Source organism: Bos grunniens, chromosome X (genome assembly GCF_055505025.1).
Source record: "Bos grunniens cultivar Pamir isolate PY7600 chromosome X, Bosgru_T2T1.0, whole genome shotgun sequence".
NCBI lineage: Eukaryota > Metazoa > Chordata > Mammalia > Artiodactyla > Bovidae > Bos > Bos grunniens.
In genome coordinates this window covers 40,033,616-40,052,396 of record NC_141194.1, presented here as the reverse complement: position 1 = coordinate 40,052,396, position 18,781 = coordinate 40,033,616, and the positions used below count along the sequence as shown (strand labels likewise).

The window sequence follows — 18,781 nt, the reverse complement described above, 5'->3', positions numbered from 1 at the left end:
TTCAAAAGGAGGGGCGCCTGAGCAACACCAGAGCACACTACATTTCTTTCTCTGAAGCAAATCACACGTTTCCAAAACATCTTGGCTAAAAATAAATTAAGTTGTGTTTCTTTCCGAGATGGAAATTGCTTTTGGCTGCTCACCCAGCCATACTTTTCTGCTAAACTCTGGGCTTTGTTTTTGATTTTCATGAAAGCAGGTTTATAAACACCAGAGGCAAAATGCAGCAACTAGAACAGATGGTTAAAGTGCTACTTCATTTGTCATTATCGGTTTGGGGAATACTGCAGAGTCGGGCTGCTGGGCTTACAGGCGTTCAGCTAGAGGAATTGTCTTGGGCAGAATCAAAGCCCCTTGTTGCAAAGCTGGGGCTCAGTGTTTTCCTTTCCTGAAAGGAACAGGTGACAAACCATTCTCGCCCATGGGGCTTTTCCCCCAGGTGAAGAAAAATGAGGTGGCTAGAAATCTTGTCTTTTCAAATGGGGGAAGGCAATGTTGATGAAAATAATCAATAAACAGTCTATAATGGGAATAGGAAAGAGTTTTATTTGAGCCAAACTGAAGATTATAGTGTGAGAGACAGCCTCTCAGATGACTCTGAGAAAGTGCTCTAGAGAAGCTTGGTTTTCAGCGCAGTTATATTAATATAGCTCATCAGAACGAAGAACATTAAACAAGTCAGGGATACATTCCTGCAGGGTCTGAAAAAACAGATCAGCACATACAGAGCGAGTCAGTATGGCCTTGGCATCTGAGAAGGGAGTCTTATTGAAGGAGCACCACCATCGGTGTCCCAGGAAGGGGAGCATTTGATCTTTATATTATTATTTTTATCTTACTTAATTTTTACTTTTTGTCTGCCACACAGCATGTGGGATCTTGGTTCCCCTACCAGGGATCGAACCCGGGCCCCCTGCATTGGAAGCATGGAGTCTTAACCATTGGACATCCCAGGAAGTCCATAATCTTTATTTTTTAACATGAACTTTCTTACTTCTGGTCAATGCACCCTTTTCTTCAATAATTAAAGCAGATATACAATATGTGTTTCATAGGCCACACACAGGCTGTTTAGTTAGCATGAAATTCGAGTTAGATTATGTCTAAGCCAGAATGACTAGATTATGTCTAAGCCAGAGTGACTTCTCCATACCTCAATACCTGAAACCCTCTTCCATCAGCAGTCATGTCATATCCCACGGCCTTACAGTTGGTGGGGAAAACCATTTCTAACCCAGAATCCCTTCGCCACTTTTGACCTTTGACACCTTTGCCTACAAGATACTACACTACGGTTGTTTTGTTCACACGCTGCATTGTCAACGTTCCTGAATTTACTAAATCCGTTTTTTTTTCCTTGGGGTTCTTTAGGGAAGATTCTCCCTGCTCCTTCTCTAGAGAAACCCAGTGAGGTGCCCGGGGGTGAGTTGCTGTGGCTCCTGCACGGGCCGCCTGGCAGCAGACTGGGCACCACCACAAACAGTGCCCGAGGGACACTCGCTGAGTCCAGACCACGATGGCTTCCAAAATGGAGGAGGGGGACGGGGCTGAGGATGGGGTGGGGGGACTCGGGGGCTTTATTGGAACACTTGATGTTTTTAATGAAAATAATACTTGAAGCAAATATGCCAGTAATAGGTACCTGGGTGTGTGTCTACTTGTCTATAGTTTTAAAGTTTGGCAACCTCCCTCCTTTTTTTTTTTTTTTTAAAGACCAACAGTGCACTCTGGAAATGGTTTTCAAACCTGACTGCAGTTATATGTGGAACTTTAAAAAATGTTTCAGATTCCTGGGCCTGCTATGCCTATACTCAGTTTTCAGGGGTGGGACCCAGAAATGAGGGTCCTTTAAAAAGCTCCCCAGATGTTTCTCATTCAGCCAGTCCAGTGTTGGCCCTTAGACCAGCTTTGAAGCACCACTACCTTGCAAAGGTCATTCAGTTGATACTTATAAGTATTATAATACTTACATGCATGTGTTAGGTCTTTTCAGCTGTGTCCAACTCTATGTGACCCTATGGACTGCAGCCCACCAGGCCCCTCTGTTCATAGGATTCTCCAGGCAAGAATACTGGAGTGGGTTTGCTTGCCCTCCTCCAGGGGATCTTCCTGACCCAGGGATCAAACGTGCATCTCTTAGTCTCCTGCACTGGCAGGAAGGTTCTTTACCGCTAGCGCCGCCTGGGAAACCCACAGTACTTATAATCCTATGTATAACCCCAAATTGTGTTAACTTACGCTACGGGGTGGTTGTTTTTTAGTGTGTATCTATCATTGGGTCCTTTTAATCTAACTGTAATAACCTAAATTGTTGGTCTTGCTGGAGTAACAAAAGGGTCTCTTTTTAGTCTCTTTGTGAAAACTAGGTCAAAACTCATTTGACGACACATAGATCCTTGTGCAGTTTTAAAGCCAAACTTTTAAACTTTAATAGGTTAGATTTTAGATTACAACACGGTCTATAAATGGCCTTTCAATATACATGAAATTTCCTTTTCAATCTGGAACTTTAATTCTGCCAGGTTTAGGGCAGTTCAGCTTGACAATAGCATCTTTCCCCCAGTATGATTGGATATTATAGAATTGTATACAACATTTCTTTTGCTTGTCCTCGTGTTTAGCTTTAAGTTTCTTTTCCCAGGCTCACTCAGAAATTTTTTAGTTTTATTAATTAATTTTTATTTATTTATTTTTTGGCTGCAGATAGTGAGACCTTAGTTCCCTGACTAGGGATTGAACCCAGGCCTTCAGTCATAGAAGCATGGAATTCTGACCACTGGACTACTAGGGAATTCTGCCATGTTCACTCAAAATGATTGTTTTAAAGGTAATGAGTTTAAGTCCACATATGTGGACTCACATTTACATGTGCACAAAGTCACTTGTTGACACTTTTGCCCCAGTGGCACACGTGACATCCCTCCCTTTTGCTCAGTCTGTGCTCAGCGGCTCAGTCTTGTCCGACTTTTGTGACCCTGTGGACTGTAGCCCGCCAGGCTCCTCTGTCCAGGGGGATTCTCCAGGCAAGAATACTGGAGTGGGTTGCCATTTCCTCTTCTAGGGGATCTTCCCAACCCAAGGATCGAACCCAAGTCTCTTGCGTCTCCTGCATTGGCAGGCAGATTCTCCACCACTACGCCACCTTCACCACTATCCCCATCCTCCATGAGCAACAAAACAAGGAAGTGCAATTCAATAGCGCTCTCTGCTATTTGGCAGCAGCTTGGTCGAGGTGGCTAAACCTAATAAATCAAAACCAGGACAATTCTATAACTATGTGTGGCTTGCTAGCAAGCATATTTTATGGTTTGTTTTCTTCACAACAGCTAAGACTAGGCTGGGTTTTTCTCTTTTCTTTAAAAAATTTAAGATTGATCCTCTAACAGGTGAGAAGCACTTCCATGTTTGAAGGGCCTCCAGCCCTGGCTGTCCAGAATGTGTTTGGGACTGTGAGTGTGAGGCTGGCCCGCTTTGGGCTGGGCGGGTTCTTAGCCCAACCTTGCAGGGATCATCATGTATTTCTTCGGCACCTGTCATGATCGTGTCCTACATCCATATTCCTGGGATACCTGTCATGTGTCCAACAACATCTTACATACATTTCAGTAGGTAGCAAAAACTGAGAAGATTCCCTTCTTCTCAGTGTAAAATTCTCCTATTCTCTGACTTGTTTGCAACTTCACTGGTGTGGACAGGCTTATTATAAGAGCAGAACTGGAGACCTAGTGACCAGCTGTGCTCATGTGAGGTGTCCCTGCTCGTTTTGTCTGGCTCCAGACCTTTCCTAGGGGCCACTGCAGCCCTTGCTGGTTCCTTGATTTCATAACATTGGAAAAAGGGAAGCAAGTTCAAGTCTACAGGAACATTAGAACAGCAGAGAGTTTTTGTTTGTTGGACTGTACCATGTGGCATGTGGGATCTTAGTTCCCCTGCAGTAGAAGTGCAGTCTTAATCATTGGACCATCAGGGAAGTCCCTTGATCATTTTCAGTGCAAACTACTTCAAGCAAATACAAAGAAATAAGGGCTTCCCAGGTGGCGCTAGTGGTAAGGAACCTGCCTGCCAATGCAGGAGATGTAAGAGATGTGGGTTTGATCCCTGGGTTGGGAAGAGCCCCTGGAGGAGGGCATGGCAGCCCACTCCAGTTTTCTTGCCTGGAGAATCACCATGGATGGGGGCCTGGCGGGCTACAGTCCATGGGGTCACAAAGAGTCAAACAGGACTGAAGTGACTTAGCAGGCAGTCACAAAGAAAGTGGCCAGAGTTGGACAACATAATATTCCTTAAATGTGTATACGTTCAAAATCTGAATATTAAAGGAAAAGTAAATATGAACAAGCAACTCAAAAGCCAACAATGTAAACAAACCACTTTGGGCTGTGTCCACCTATCCAGGTAACCAAGCTCAACGTAGGATTTTATTTACAGGAATCCTAAACTTAGTTTTTCGATTTTAATGCAAAACTGAAAGGTTTGACTGGTTGCCTTTCTTTAAACTTGAAGGTTGCAATGACTATAAAGAAAGCTGGCTTTTCTTATAAAAGGCACAAGCAAGTACATCTGAAAACCCCAGCAAGGACATGCTGACCCTAGCATTTCTCTGGAGAGAATGCAAATGACTTTATACTCAGGATTAATGACTGCATTTGATGACCAGAGACCACAGCTTATGAGGGATGTAAGGCTTATCAAAGTATAAGGTTTTTCAACACTCACTACATTCTACTCTGGCCTGCACTCCTTCCAAAACAGTATATTGGAAGCTTTTCCCTGTAAGAATGGAGTGTCTGCTCATCTCAGTGTAAGAAGCCTACTTCAAGTGTCTGATGCTGAGTGGATCAGTGCTAAACAAAAACCCAACATCTGATTTATCTACCACTTACGTTACTAGTTACAGTTAACTAATCCAAGCTTCAGTAAATCAGAAAGGCAAATCTGTTCATATTTTACTGCAAATCTGAAGTTCTTTTTAAAATGGATTTGGCTGTGCTGGGTCTCTGTTGCTCCGCGGGCTTTGTTCTAGTTGCCGCAGTGGGGGCTACTCTCTATTGCGGTGTGTGGGGCTCTCATTATGGTGGCTTCTCTTCTTGTTGAGGAGTACGGGCTCTAGAGCACAGGTTCAGTAATTGTGCTGCGTGGACTTTTTTTGGTCTCCAGGCATGTGGAATCTTCTTGGACCAGGGATCAAACCCGTGTCTCCTACACTGGCAGGCAGGTTATTTTACCAGTGAGCCACCAGGGAAGCCCGCAAATCTCAATTTTTGGTTTTTGGCTTTTAATTAAAAATCTCAACCTTGGGGCAATAGAGAAGGCTAACTACAACCCAAGAGCTTGGGATTTAAATCTGACTCAGTAACTTTAGCTTTTAAATCTCTTTAGTGTAATACATTCATGGTCTTAGCCTCTGACCTAGTCAGACTTCCTAAGGAAGATATGGTTAGCAGCCTTGTAGGAATCCACATTAGGGCCATTTGGCTAAGAAAGGATTTATACTAAGTGCTTAAGACATTCTGAAAGTAGATGACTGGAAGAACTAACTACTAGCCTACTGATGAATAGTTTTCAGTAGTAATAACCTTCTAGATTTTTGACTTTAAACACGCAGCCTGAAAAAGCTGTTTCCCTATTCACCCAACAGAACACACTAATTTACATCAAGAACCCTTCAGGGGCACATCCTATACATAGAGACCTTTGGGAAAAGGATTACGAAGGGTTAACCTCTATTTCCTTGGTGCCCCGAGACACTATTCCTTGTGCATAGTAAGACACTGCCAGCCTTCACAATGTTAACACTTCCTTCTCAGTCCCACTAAGTGCACCAGATTATCTACTTCTGGATTCCAAAGAAGATGCACCCAGTGTTTTAATGGGTGGGGAAGAACTAGATGGCAACTCAAAGAATACACATCGAATCCTCATGTGAGCCCCCTGCCCCCAGGACTTGCGGAAAAACATTCCAGTGTCCAAAGCATCTGTTTTGAATAGTTTTACATCTATACAATTGAAAAGAAATAGGAAATGAGTAGACTTCAATTTTGTAGGGTGGTCCCCACTGGGTTCCCTCTGGGGCAGGACGTGGTGAAGGGAAGGTGAGGCTGGGGCAGCTGGTGTTTGACTGTCATTTATGTGGAAAAAGCCCACCACAATGAAAAACTTCTATTTTTAGATAAATGCTGATGGAGCAAAATGAGACGACCTTGTTTTCAGATGACAACTAAAAGCATTCCCATTTTACTCTTGAGCTGTGTACATTTCAGTGGAATGTCTTTAAAAATCAACTGATTTTATGTGGGTCTGTAATTTGTTTTGTGGAGGAAAGTTTTTAGTATAGTTTAAGAACATTTCCCTTGAGAATTTAGGTCCTAAAGCAAATGAATTATTAATAAAGCCTTTGCTATCACCCTAACTTTAAACTTTGAGGTAGAAATACTATCCATTTTCTACCTACCTGTAAATCATCAGATTATAATGAAGCAGTTCAAAATATTGGTGGCCATATACATTTTCATCGTTGGATGTGTTCATGTGTCTAAAAATACTTAAAAGTCAAACGGCTTAATCCAACTAGTTTTCCAAACTGCAGAATACTAGATTTATTCATCTTCTGGTTCTCATTTTTAAAAAACAAAGTTTGATGAAAATTAGGGCTATGTCTCTTTCTTTAGCAGTAATGCTTGCAGAAACTCAATTTAAGGGAAGTACCAACAGGTTTCTATGGAAGTCATATTTCTTTGGAACATGGCAACAAAAAATTGCTTTTCAGATACTAGAAAGCAGAGCAGATGGAATTTGTTAGACAACTGAATTTTCACTTCTATTAACACATCATGAGAAACGCTGGGCTGGAAAAAGCACAAGCTGGAAATCATGATTGACGGGAGAAATATCAATAACCTCAGATATGCAGATGACACCACCCTTATGGCAGAAAGTGAAGAGGAACTAAAAAGCCTCCTGATGAAAGAGGAGAGTGAAAAGTTGGCTTAAAGCTCAACATTCAGGAAAACTAAGATTATGGCATCTGGTCCCATCACTTCATAGGAAATATATGGGCAAACAGTGGAAACAGTGTCAGACTTTATTTTTGGAGGCTCCAGAATCACTGCAGATGGTGACTGCAGCCATGAAATAAAAAGACACTTACTCCTCGGAAGCAAAGTTATGACCAACCTAGATAGCATATTCAAAAGCAGAGACATTACTTTGCCAACAAAGGTCTGTCTAGTCAAGGCTATGGTTTTTCCTGTGGTCATGTATGGATGTGAGAGTTGGACTGTGAAGAAGGCTGAGCACTGAAGAATTGATGCTTTTGAACTGTGGTGTTGGAGAAGACTCTTGAGAGTCCCTTGGACTGCAAGGAGATCCAGTTTATCCTAAAGGAGATCAGTCCTTGGGTGTTCACTGGAAGGACTGATGCTGAAGCTGAAACTCCAATACTTTGGCCACCTCATGCGAAGAGCTGACTCATTGGAAAAGACCCTGATGCTGGGAGGGATTGGGGGCAGGAGAAGGGGACGACAGGGGATGAGATGGCTGGATGGCATCACCGACTTGATGGACATGAGTTTGGGTGAACTCCAGGAGTTGGTGATGGACAGGGAGGCCTGGTGTGCTGCGATTCATGGGGTCGCAGAGAGTCGGACATGACTGAACACCCCTCAAATATGTGACCTGCTTTATTGCTGATTTAAGTGAACTTTGAAACCAAGTGTTTGACCAATCTTGGTTTTAGAATGAAGGGTTGTCAATAGACCACAATCTCGTTTGAAAGGCTTAGATGTGAAGATACAAATTAAGGGCTGCATCCCTCTACTTACAAACATTTTCCTTTTAAAGTTCCCTTCAGATCAATTACACCTCTAATTTACCTTCCATTTAGAAAATCTTATTTTAATAAATAAAAGGGGAAACCGAAATTTAATTTATAAAGTTTTATTTTTGTATATGTGCTAAATCTTAGGAACTGTGGACAATCTTCAGTCTGTTGGCTTGTAAAAGGCTGAGAAGTATGTGATCTGGGTGGTGAGATTTCCTTTTAGGAATCTGGATTTCAAAATGCAAAAAAATTTTTTCACTCATTTGCAAGTTTAAAACATGGTGCACCTTTCCCCCTTTTTTCTTAGACCTATAAATTCGGAGGAAAAGTGCTACATTTCTGCAGACGTAAAATAATCTAAAATAATCGTAAATACAATCGGCAGCAAGTTAATACATTTAGCACTTCTGTAGTGATTTACCACACCCAAAACCTTATTTTCAAACACTAAACACTCACATAGGCGCAGGCCCTATTTTAGTTGAGCCCCACTAGGAAACCAGTACTGAACGTTTGTTTTAAAATCAGTAACACAAAAACTGGAGGGGAGAGAGCAGTGTTTACTTTCTCGGCAGTATGTAATACCTTCAAACTAGAGACCAAAATTGGGCACTTACGAAAAGGCAATTTTTAAAAATCCAGTTATAATTCTAAATAAGGCAGGATATATCCACCAAAATTAACCACAAGATTCAGCAAAGTAAGAATTCCAGCTGGAAAAATAAGAAAAAATGGAACTATTTTGGAGTAGTCATCTGAGTATTCACAGACTTGCTTTCATTTATAAATGTAATTCAAATAAAAAAGGCTCCTCATCTTTTTAACCCACTACTAGGGTTAAATACTTAAATTGTTATCATTCACTAATAAAAGTTAATCATGAAAAAAATATAAAACATTTTCATAATTCTAAATTTGTACACATAACAGCTGAAAGACAAGGCTGGGAAATTATCATTGAGAGAAAAATCAATGAAGACAAAAATCCCAAATATGAGGATGTTCTTATTTCTGCCTCGACAATGCTGAACATGAAAATTTGGTTGGTAGAGGGCTTAGAAACAGCAGCAGTATGGTTTTCGCCAAGTTGTGCACTGAAATACTTAGATCCAATAGGGCAAAGCCCTTGTTCACAGAGATTAACGATGCAAATAGCTTCAGTCTTTATGTTAACAGATTCTACTGTCTCCTAAAAAGTAACCATGCCATTTAGAATTTTCGGGGGTACTTCTCTGAAAGGAAGACTAGTGATTCTGCAACAAACATTTAAAGTGGGAAATATATATATGGCTCAAGAAATCAGTTGAGGGAGAATTAAATAATCTGTAGGCACTTTGAAGACTTGAAGTTTAAAATGTGCCATTTGTGTTCAGAAAAAGACCTCAAAATCACTGCTATGTTGCTCTTACAATAACATGCATCTTAGAATTTTCAGTTATACATTAATGCTTGCTTAAGAGTTAGAGAAAATAATTTGCACAAACAAACAAAAGTAACTCTTTCCATTCACTTTCCCTAGATCCTGATCACAGCACAGACCACTCTTCCTCAAGTGGAGGGGGAAAGGATTCACAGGCCCTCAAAGCAGCCAAGGTGGGATCTCCCTCCAAGGAGAAAAATTCACAGCCTTTTAAAATGTCAAGTGTTCACATCTAGAAGTCATTCGTTTTTAAATTAAGTATATTACATACTTTTGTTAAGGACCAGAACACACACAAATCAGCTCAGATGGTGTAGTTTATGATAGCAAGTTGTTCAAATAAATTTAACCTGTTTTTGCTCACTGTTAAGGAGACTTGGAATTGAGGAACTTCTAAATTCAGGTTACCAATTGGAACTGCAGATGGTGTGTATGACTTTGGCTCACACTTAAACTCATATGTAATATACTTAAGGTAAAAACAGGCTCTATCCGGTGTCAATTTTCCTAATGTTACAGAAAACCTAGAAGCACAGGTTGACTACAGAGTACTTACTGCAGATAAGATATCCAAAGCTTTATCTTAAATACCTGCCCCCTTTCATCACAAAATAACAAATTCTCAATTTTGTTTCTGCTTTGTTCAATTCCAACTATAGCCTTTTTGACAAAACATTTGCCTATTAACTGAATTGTAAAAAATACAACCAAGCTTGTGCTCATTAAATATACATGTATATAAAAAACATACAAAAAGTACAAGATTGATTATGTTAGGAAACTTTTACAGTGTCAACATCCTGTTTTTGTCTTAAATCTTCAGTCAAGGGCCAAAGGTCAAATCTTTCTGTGCACAAAAACTCAATGTGACTGAACTCCTGAATTCAGGGTCATGTCTAGGTGTGCTATGCACAGAATTAACCTTAATATGCAGTCCTTAAAAAAAAAAAAAAGTAACAACAACAAAAAACCCCCAAACACACCACAGGACAAAAAGTTCTTCTTAAATCAAATTCTATTTGTGAATTCAGCAAAATAATTTCTATAAAATAAAACAGCAAAATATTTAAATAGAATAGGGTGGACTGTATCTGTTTGCAGGGGTATTTGGTTTTTAGACAGGTTCCAAAAAATTACACACATTCAAGTTACCAATTCTCTTTTAAATACAGTATTAACTGATGAATTTATCATCTTAAATGTTTATTCTGATATTGATACCTCAATTATATTAACCAGTTTTCTTTTTAATTAGACCCTGCTTCAAACATGAAAATTTTTGGAATAATGGAGAAGGAGCTAGGACAACTCTTGCTTTCAAGTGAAACTGTGACTGAGCGGCAGCTCAGCCAACATCTTGGTGCAATGGTGTTCCAAGTACTGTGGGTTTCTGATGACCTCCGCTTCACTGGGATCCAGCAGAAGGCAAGTTTTAGAAGGTTCTCCTAGTAAGCTCTACAAAAGAAACAAAACAAGCACACCAAATACAGTCTTCTATTATGCTCCGAGCATCCTGGCATAGCAAATTTTTGCATATTTGTTTTAATCTTTTAAAATTCCCATTACTGACACTTAAAGTTTCTTTATCCCACCCAGAGACTGAATTGTCAAACATTAAGATGTAAGCAACATATGTGTAACTGAAATCCACCTGTTTATCACACTTCTCCCCTTGTTTTTATATTTTATATTCTAGGTGTAAGGAAAAGCTCTGAGCAATACAGCTGTCACACTGGGACAACTGCTGTCATTATGGTAATTTTTTCCTCATTGGCTACACTAACCTGGTGTGAAGCCATGCTAAATGTTACAGCATAACTATAGCTTCAAAGTGATTAACCTAACATCAGAATAAAAAGGCAATGAAAAAGATCTAGAAACAATGTTACATCACCAATTTTCCACATCAACCAAATAATTTAAAGGTTACCAGCCTTACATTGCTCATAATAAAACTGACTCCAGTGGCCAAGAATGAACATGAAACTATTGGTGTGGCTGACATGGACGGGCTGTGGTTTGTTGCTGTTGGTTTATTTTTTGTTTTTGTAAAGGAGTTGATCCAACTGCCGTCAGGCAGGCAACACTGGTTGGAGAGTGCAATGGGTATAACAAGAAAATTAATTTTTGTAGGTTTTGTAGATCTGTGAGTCTCATCAAGAAAAAAGTCTTGCTTAAGAATTAACAGTCAGACATTAATATACTATATACACCTTTGCCATTTACACATTAGCATCAGGCCATTTATTACAAAACACTATACACTTTCCACTGCAGGCGAGTTATATATTGACAGCAAATTTCTGCAGATAAGACAGTGAATAAACTTTCCACTCCATATTGATTAGGAATAGTTTTTTCTAGTTTTAAATATTAGCCAGACACAGAAAAAGGTTGGACTGTAAGGCCTGGGTGCAGTCTTGATGGAACCAGCTAGTCGTGTGCATTTCACTGATCCTTCGTCTGGGGCGGGGACACTTCTTCACTGCCTTCGTAATTTTCTTGTGCTCGCTGGCCAGTTCTCTGAGGGTTGTTCATGTGATGTGCTGCTGGGCCTGTATACGGCTGTCCATGCACATGGTTATTCTGGGCGGGGAGACAAGATCTGCATGTTAAACTTAATATAGTGAACTTCAACTTTAAAGACCACAGGCTGAAGCTTGTGGAAATGTAAACATTTCTTTTTATTCCTGGGACTTAACAAGTAAATATGCCTGGGCTAATGATGAAAAACACTGGTTTGAAACAAAAAAAGATAGCCTCAAAGCCCCAAGGAAGAGCAGCGTAGGTGTAATTCTTCGGCCAAGGCGATTTAAAGTGCCCCAAATTATTCACATTCAAGTCTGACAAATAAGGGATAACACAGCCCATTATTGGTTGCGGTTAAAAAAAAAAAAATCACAAAAGTTCCAGAACACATCCACTCTCACTCTAAGCACCTTGGAACCTCTACACGAGAGATCTGACTAATGGCCATGAGGTCTGCGTAAGCGACAACCCTCAACACAGAATGATGGTAATGAAAACAACACAACATTGAAGATAATGGATTAATCAGACATGGTTAAGCGTGAGCTGTCTCAGCGCTGAGGGAAGTAATTCTTCTCCTGCTGGATTTGGGTCCTTAATGTTTTAAACTCCTGAACTCTCATTTCTCTGTACATTCCCACCACCCAAGCCAAGAAGATTTTAGCTTTCACTTTCTGTAATTTCTATTAGGAAAATAAATATCTTGAATGTGCATTTTCTAATTAGCCAGCATGCTTCCGCCTCTACTATGAACTGTAAGAATGCTTAAACAATGGTTCTGAAAGCATGGTTCCTAGACCAGCAGCAGCATCCCCTGGGAATTCTTAGAAAAGTAGATTTTTCTGCTCCCACCTCCTAGACCTATCGAATCAGAAACTCTGGGGTGCCCCTCCCTCAACAGCCCACCAGGGGATTCCAATGCTTGTTCCAGAATCACTGCCACAAAAGATCGAAATGCGTCACACCTGGGACTTAGACACGTTCTCATTTAGGAAGCTTCTTCATCTAAATTTAGTTATTGATCTTCTAAAAAAATTCATGGAAATCTGTCAAATCCCTGACTTTTTTCCAGTAAGTTTTTACTGTCATTGAAGTCTTGATTATGCTATGTAAGCAAACAGTTCTTCTTTCATTCCTATATCCAGGGTCTTCCTTCACTGCCATATTTCATGTCTCTACTCGTAGACCTGGCCTATTAGGAAATGTCATCTTAATCCATTATAGTAAATATTATCATTTTATATTGATACAAATAATCATAGTTTTTACTAACTTCATCTACTAAGTACAAGAGGGCTGCATATATTTGACCAGGAAACACCACAGGGGAAGCTCAAACGTATCACACTGTGACCCCATGCCAACCATTCCTCTTGATCATGCCCCCAAAGCTGGTCTAGATTATCCCCCTGTTACTTTACAGTGGCAACAGAAAACTTAGCCATCCTATAAATAATGCGTAAAAATTCTAGGGGATAAAAACACAAACTAAGCCTGATACCTGCTGATACTGAGATCCAGGTGAGTGGGGGTATAACGGGGCATCTTCAGGTGGAGGTGACTCATGCTCATCTGGGGCATCTTGGTCATCTGGTTCCTGATTTTAAATATTTACAAATAAAGAATTATGTAGGCAAATTCCATTTTTTTTGTTTGAAATAAAATCTTTAAAAAACCAACCCACTGACAAATTTTGTTATAGATAAAATAACTGAAAGAAACCTGATTTGGCTTCTCTCAGAAATACTAGATTCAGGCAATCTCCCCAAAATTTCTTTAAAAGATTCCCTCATTAAGACCACATATAGTATACATATTAATGCAAACAAAATTCCACATAATTCTTCCCCCATTATCATTAATAAACACTGGCCCTATAAAGTAAAAAATTACTTTGCTTTCTTCCATTTCTATCTGCTGCACACTGGTGGCTTTTTTTACCTCCTCTGGACAGAGTTCACAAGCTTTTGCAAGTGTCATCCTAGCACTATGTGATCTCTCCAAGAAATAACCATTTGATGTTTCATTGCTTTGCACTGGAGGAGACCAATTGTTGTAAGTGTATTGAGGATTGCCAGTGTATGGTCGTCTTTCAAGTTCATCCCCAAGCCATTCCACTGCCCAGGTCCACTTCCTTTTAAGATCTCCATTGCCCTTCAAAAGAAAATAAAGCTATGTATGTAAAAAGGTTTTGCAATGTTTTTCAAAGTTAACTTGAAATGACAACTCCAAATTCTTGTAATTCTCATCTTTTAAAACAGAATCCTTAGATTCAGGTTTCTATGCAATTATACACACACAGAGGTTTCTACACAATTATACACACACACACACAGAGAAAAAACCCTCACCTGTAGAATCTGGTAAGCAACAGGACAATTGCTAAAGAGCGCTACCATACATTTTATACACTGGTATGCTCTTTTTTGATAGTGATTCTTAGAGCGCTGGATTGTGTCAAACAGCCCATCTCGGTCATCTGGGATTCCTTTAAGTGCGTTGTGAATTCTGAAAGGGAACGACATAAATTAAAACTTCTAAAATCAAATAGCAGCTAACATTTACTAAGTGCCTACTATGGGCCATTCAATAAAGGTCTTTGATGTAGTCATGTGATCTATTATTTGAACATGTAAGAAAAAAAGAGGTTAAAAGGCTTGCACCCCAGGTCATATGGCTGCCTAGAACCAACTTATTTCTGATCCAAAACGACAAATATTGTATGATTTCTTATACGAGGAATTATTGTATGATTACTTATACGAGGTATTCAAAATAGGCAAAAGTTAGAGAAAGCAAGAATGGGTACAGAGTTTCAGTTTGGGATGATGAAAAAGTTCTGGGGATGGATAGCAGTGATGGTAACACAACACTGTACACTTAAAAATGGTTAAAACAGTAAATCTTGTTATGAATACTTCCAATTTTTCAAAAGATATTTTAAAAATTACCTGCCTGCAAGTCTACTCTGAGCTATATATCAAAAGAGAATTGAAAAACAGGTGTTTTTTTGAAAATACAAAATGTGTACATGAATGTTCACAACAGAATTATTCACAACAGCCAAAAGGTGGAAACCCAAATATCCACCAACAAGTGAACGAATATATAAAATGTAATGTATCCATACAACAGAATATTATTCAGTCAGGAAGAGGGATGAATTATAGATATGTACTCTAACATGGATGCATTTGAAAACTATGCTAAGTGAAAGAAGCCAGATACAAAAGAACATATTGTATGATTCCGATCACATGAGATGAATGGAATATCCAAGTCCTGGGTATTTGCCCATGGATAGACAAATCTAGAGAGACAGAAGCAGACGAGTGGGTGTCGGGGGTGGGGGCAGGAGGACTAGGAAGTGACTGCTTAAGTGGGTTTGGATTTTCCTTCCACAGTGATGAAAATGAATGGAATTAGACAGTGGTAATGGTTGCACAGCACTAAATATACTAAAAGTCACTGAATTGCATATTTCAAAATGGTTAAAATAGTGAATTAAAAAACAAATAGTGAATTTTATCTCAATAAAGAAATCAAACATGTAAAATATCATGTATGAAACGAGATGCCAGTCCAGGTTCGATGCACAATACTGGATGCTTGGGGCTAGTGCACTGGGACGACCCAGAGGGATGGTATGGGGAGGGAGGAGGGAGGAGGGTTCAGGATGGGGAACACATGTATACCTGTGGCGGATTCAGTTTGATATTTGGCAAAACTAATACAATTATGTAAAGTTTAAAAATAAAATAAAATTAATTAAAAAAAAAGTTTTGCAAGATTGGAAAAAATAAAATAAAATGAATTCATAATTAAGTATTAAAAAAAAATAAAATAAAGAAATCTTACCTGTATAGTCAGTAATTTAAAAAAACCTTTTATACACTGTACATTTTACTTAATAGAATGTTTCAAATCAAAAGGCAAGTTTTGTTTTTTTGTATTACATGCATTCATAAAACTTATTTTGTTTGGAAATAACTTTGTAATTTTGCAAAGTTAAACAATCTCAGGCCACACAGTCAACCATGTAGAGGCTTCCTGCTATTTAATTGGAAACACTGCAGTGTATTTTCTGTTTTTACCTTCAGTTCTTTCAAGTGATAATGAATCAACTGCTTTAAAAAATACCATTTTTATCAATATTACCTTTGCCTCCCTTGTTCCTCAATGCCTAACAGTGCCAAGCCCATGGGAGATGCTCCATAGATACACAGTTTACCGAAAGACTAAAAGCCCACTAGGAGAAATTTATTTTCAAGCTTGGTGCCAGGGAATCATAACAGCAATCTTATTACACAAAAAAACAAATTCCCATGTTTAAACCAGCACATGTGCCTTTAGTGTTATTACTTATTCTAATTAGGGCTAAGATATGGCTAACTGGTTTAAAGCTATACATGTTTATAGTATTTTCAAAAGAAAATAGTGAAAACTTATGATTCCATTTCAACTGACTCATAAGTTTTAACTCCTCTGATCATACTGAGAAGGGTACTGGTAGTGTTCAAAATAAACGGCTACAGTTTTGGAACTATTAAATTTTGTGTTTAATGGAAAACTGATTTCTGGTTTAATTCAATTTTTATAATATTAACTGAAATCTATGATTGTTAATTTTGGTGAATAATTTGAAAATATTATTTCATGATTTCTGGCATTTGCAATCCGCACGAACACTCAAGACTTTAATTTCTCTTTAAGCATTTTGTTGTTACAGAACTTGTTTTCAGGTTTGTTTTAGTTATAGTGACAGAGAGGAAGCAGTCTACTATACAAAATCTTAATTGTTTCCCAACAAATTCTTCAATATATATTAAACAAGATTTCTTTAAACAGAACACATTTTAAAAAAGGTTATGTATTGATTGGTTGAAAAAAAATGTGCCCAGAGGCTTGCACGAGCCTAACTGTGTATCCCCCGGGGAGCAACAGCCTAGTAGCACTTGCTCAGTGCTCACACCGACTTTCAGATCATTAACTACAACGAATACTGGGACCCGCCTATACTTCTTTACCGAAGGGACTCTCACATAATTCTAAAACTAACGTAATCCAATCCTAAAATAACTCTAGAGCATCACTGATGAAATGGAAACATTTACCAAAAAATTCCTCCAAATATAAAACAACACCAACTGAAAGAAAAAGGTTAGTATATTAAGTATGCAACTTGGGCAATGAGAGGAAAAAAAAAATGAAGTTGTGAGGGAAGAGGGAACCATTTTATTCATCCTTAAGTTTTACAATAAAACATTTATTAGACTTCCAAGAGGTTAAAAATAATAAATGTGCTGTTAATTTCACTTACTCTAAGAACTGGGCAAGAAACAAAAAAAAGGGTAGCTACCTGTGAGTCTGCCAGGAGTCCTCAATCAGCAAGATCTGCAGAAGCAGATCCAAGTAGGGCCGGAGTTCATAAGTGTAGGAATATGCCACCTAAGAACAGGTAAAACGTGGTAAAGAACTTATTTAAAGCAGCAACACTGGTGATCACTTTGTAATGTGTAATGTATAAAAACATCAAACCACTATGTTGCACACCTAAAACTAGTATACTTGTATACTTACAAAGATAATAAAAATAAAATAACAAGTTATAGAGACATATGAATGTATATTTTCCTTTAACCTGCCAGAGAAGTTCACTGAGGACAGTAGATGAGAACTGAGGATTCTCCCAGCAGCAAAAACGAAGCAATTTGACGGTTTCCTCTGAGTTGCTGCAGTCCTCAATGATTTTCTTCACATAACTTGTCCTCACAAATAAAATGTCTGCCACGTTCTGCTGAATTGGCATTATAGGTTGTGATAAATTAGGATCACCAAAAGGATTGGGAAGAGGAGGGTTACCTAGAATACAGATTTGTCATCAATGAAAAACTAATCAGCTTCTCCACAAGAATATCCAGCTTTCACTACAGAAAATAGCTTTATCATGTTTTTTAAAGAAAAAAATAATATAGATCATTTCCCAAGTACAAAGAAAGTAATATGAAGCATTATAATGATCAGATATATCAAGATGATAAAACATAAAAGTTAAATACCAATACTGGTATTTTCTTATTTAAAAGTTAGTTCTCAAACTACTTCATAAACAAGATGCCAACCTCAGCAGCAAGTAGATAGAAAGATTCCCTTAAGCATGTGAAAACCATGCAGGACTCAAAATATAAAATATTCCAAAGCATGGACTTTCACAGATTCTTGTTTTATACTGAAACTTCTTCAGAATCACTTTAAATATTTATGGTCAGTAGTACTTTAAAACCAATGTAAAGAATGGAGTATTTGACTTTACCATTGATTGAAGACTGCATTCTTGATGAGACATTGCAACAGCGGATTAGCTGTGACACTACCGAGTATAATTTGCCTAATTCAGCATACTGATACTTGATTGGAGGACCCGGACCTTCGTCTAAAGACACAAGCATAAAGGTAGCAGGTACACTCAATTTCAGAAGCTGTGTCTTCTCTGCCACACCTACAGTACAGAAGGGAGAAGCAGGAAGAGAGGGGAAGAATTATATGAAAGAACTGGGATGGAAGGGCTTCATAATAAAGTAGTTATTTTTTCTACAACCTTTATGATCAGAAGATTACTTTTACTTGGCATTCAGAGTATTATTAAAAAATAATAATACAAAAAATAATTATTAAAAAAATTAAAAGAACCAAAAATCTAATTGGAGTTAAATATTAAATGGTTAAACAGTGACTATGACATTGCAATCCTCGGGACACTTCTATGGCCTGGGGAGTCTCAGGGACCAGCCTAGACGGCAATCCTAAATGAACGCCGAAAATGGAGAAATCAGAATTCTCTTATAAATTGCCTTTCTTCTTTCTTCTAAGCCAAGCTTCTTGAAAGACGCCTAACCTCGTTCCCTCTACTTTCTCGTTTGCCTGCTCTTCAACCCATGCTTACCTGGCTTCTGCCCCTCTTTCTGGTTTAAAGTTAAGGGAATAGTTCTCAAATTGTAACCATTTCACCCTTT

General features: G+C 38.6%; 1 protein-coding gene across 5 annotated transcripts in view; it reads right to left on the bottom strand.

The window, feature by feature from the left end:
- Window positions 1–7,919: 7,919 nt before the first annotated feature.
- The window catches only part of USP9X (ubiquitin specific peptidase 9 X-linked), a 116,879-nt gene continuing 106,017 nt past the window's right edge, over window positions 7,920–18,781 (bottom strand). For 3 of the 5 annotated variants that reach the window (XM_086387063.1, XM_086387065.1, XM_086387064.1), the window contains exons 39-45: window positions 18,082–18,267; window positions 17,410–17,630; window positions 17,128–17,216; window positions 14,120–14,276; window positions 13,662–13,922; window positions 13,270–13,365; window positions 7,920–11,825 (exon numbers count right to left, since the gene is read on the bottom strand). In XM_086387063.1, the coding sequence (XP_086243189.1) occupies window positions 11,688–11,825; window positions 13,270–13,365; window positions 13,662–13,922; window positions 14,120–14,276; window positions 17,128–17,216; window positions 17,410–17,630; window positions 18,082–18,267 (1,148 nt within the window). In that variant the 3' untranslated portion in view covers window positions 7,920–11,687. The remainder of the gene's footprint in view (window positions 11,826–13,269; window positions 13,366–13,661; window positions 13,923–14,119; window positions 14,277–17,127; window positions 17,217–17,409; window positions 17,631–18,081; window positions 18,268–18,781) is intronic. The other 2 variants (XM_086387066.1, XM_086387067.1) reach the window with 1 other exon arrangement.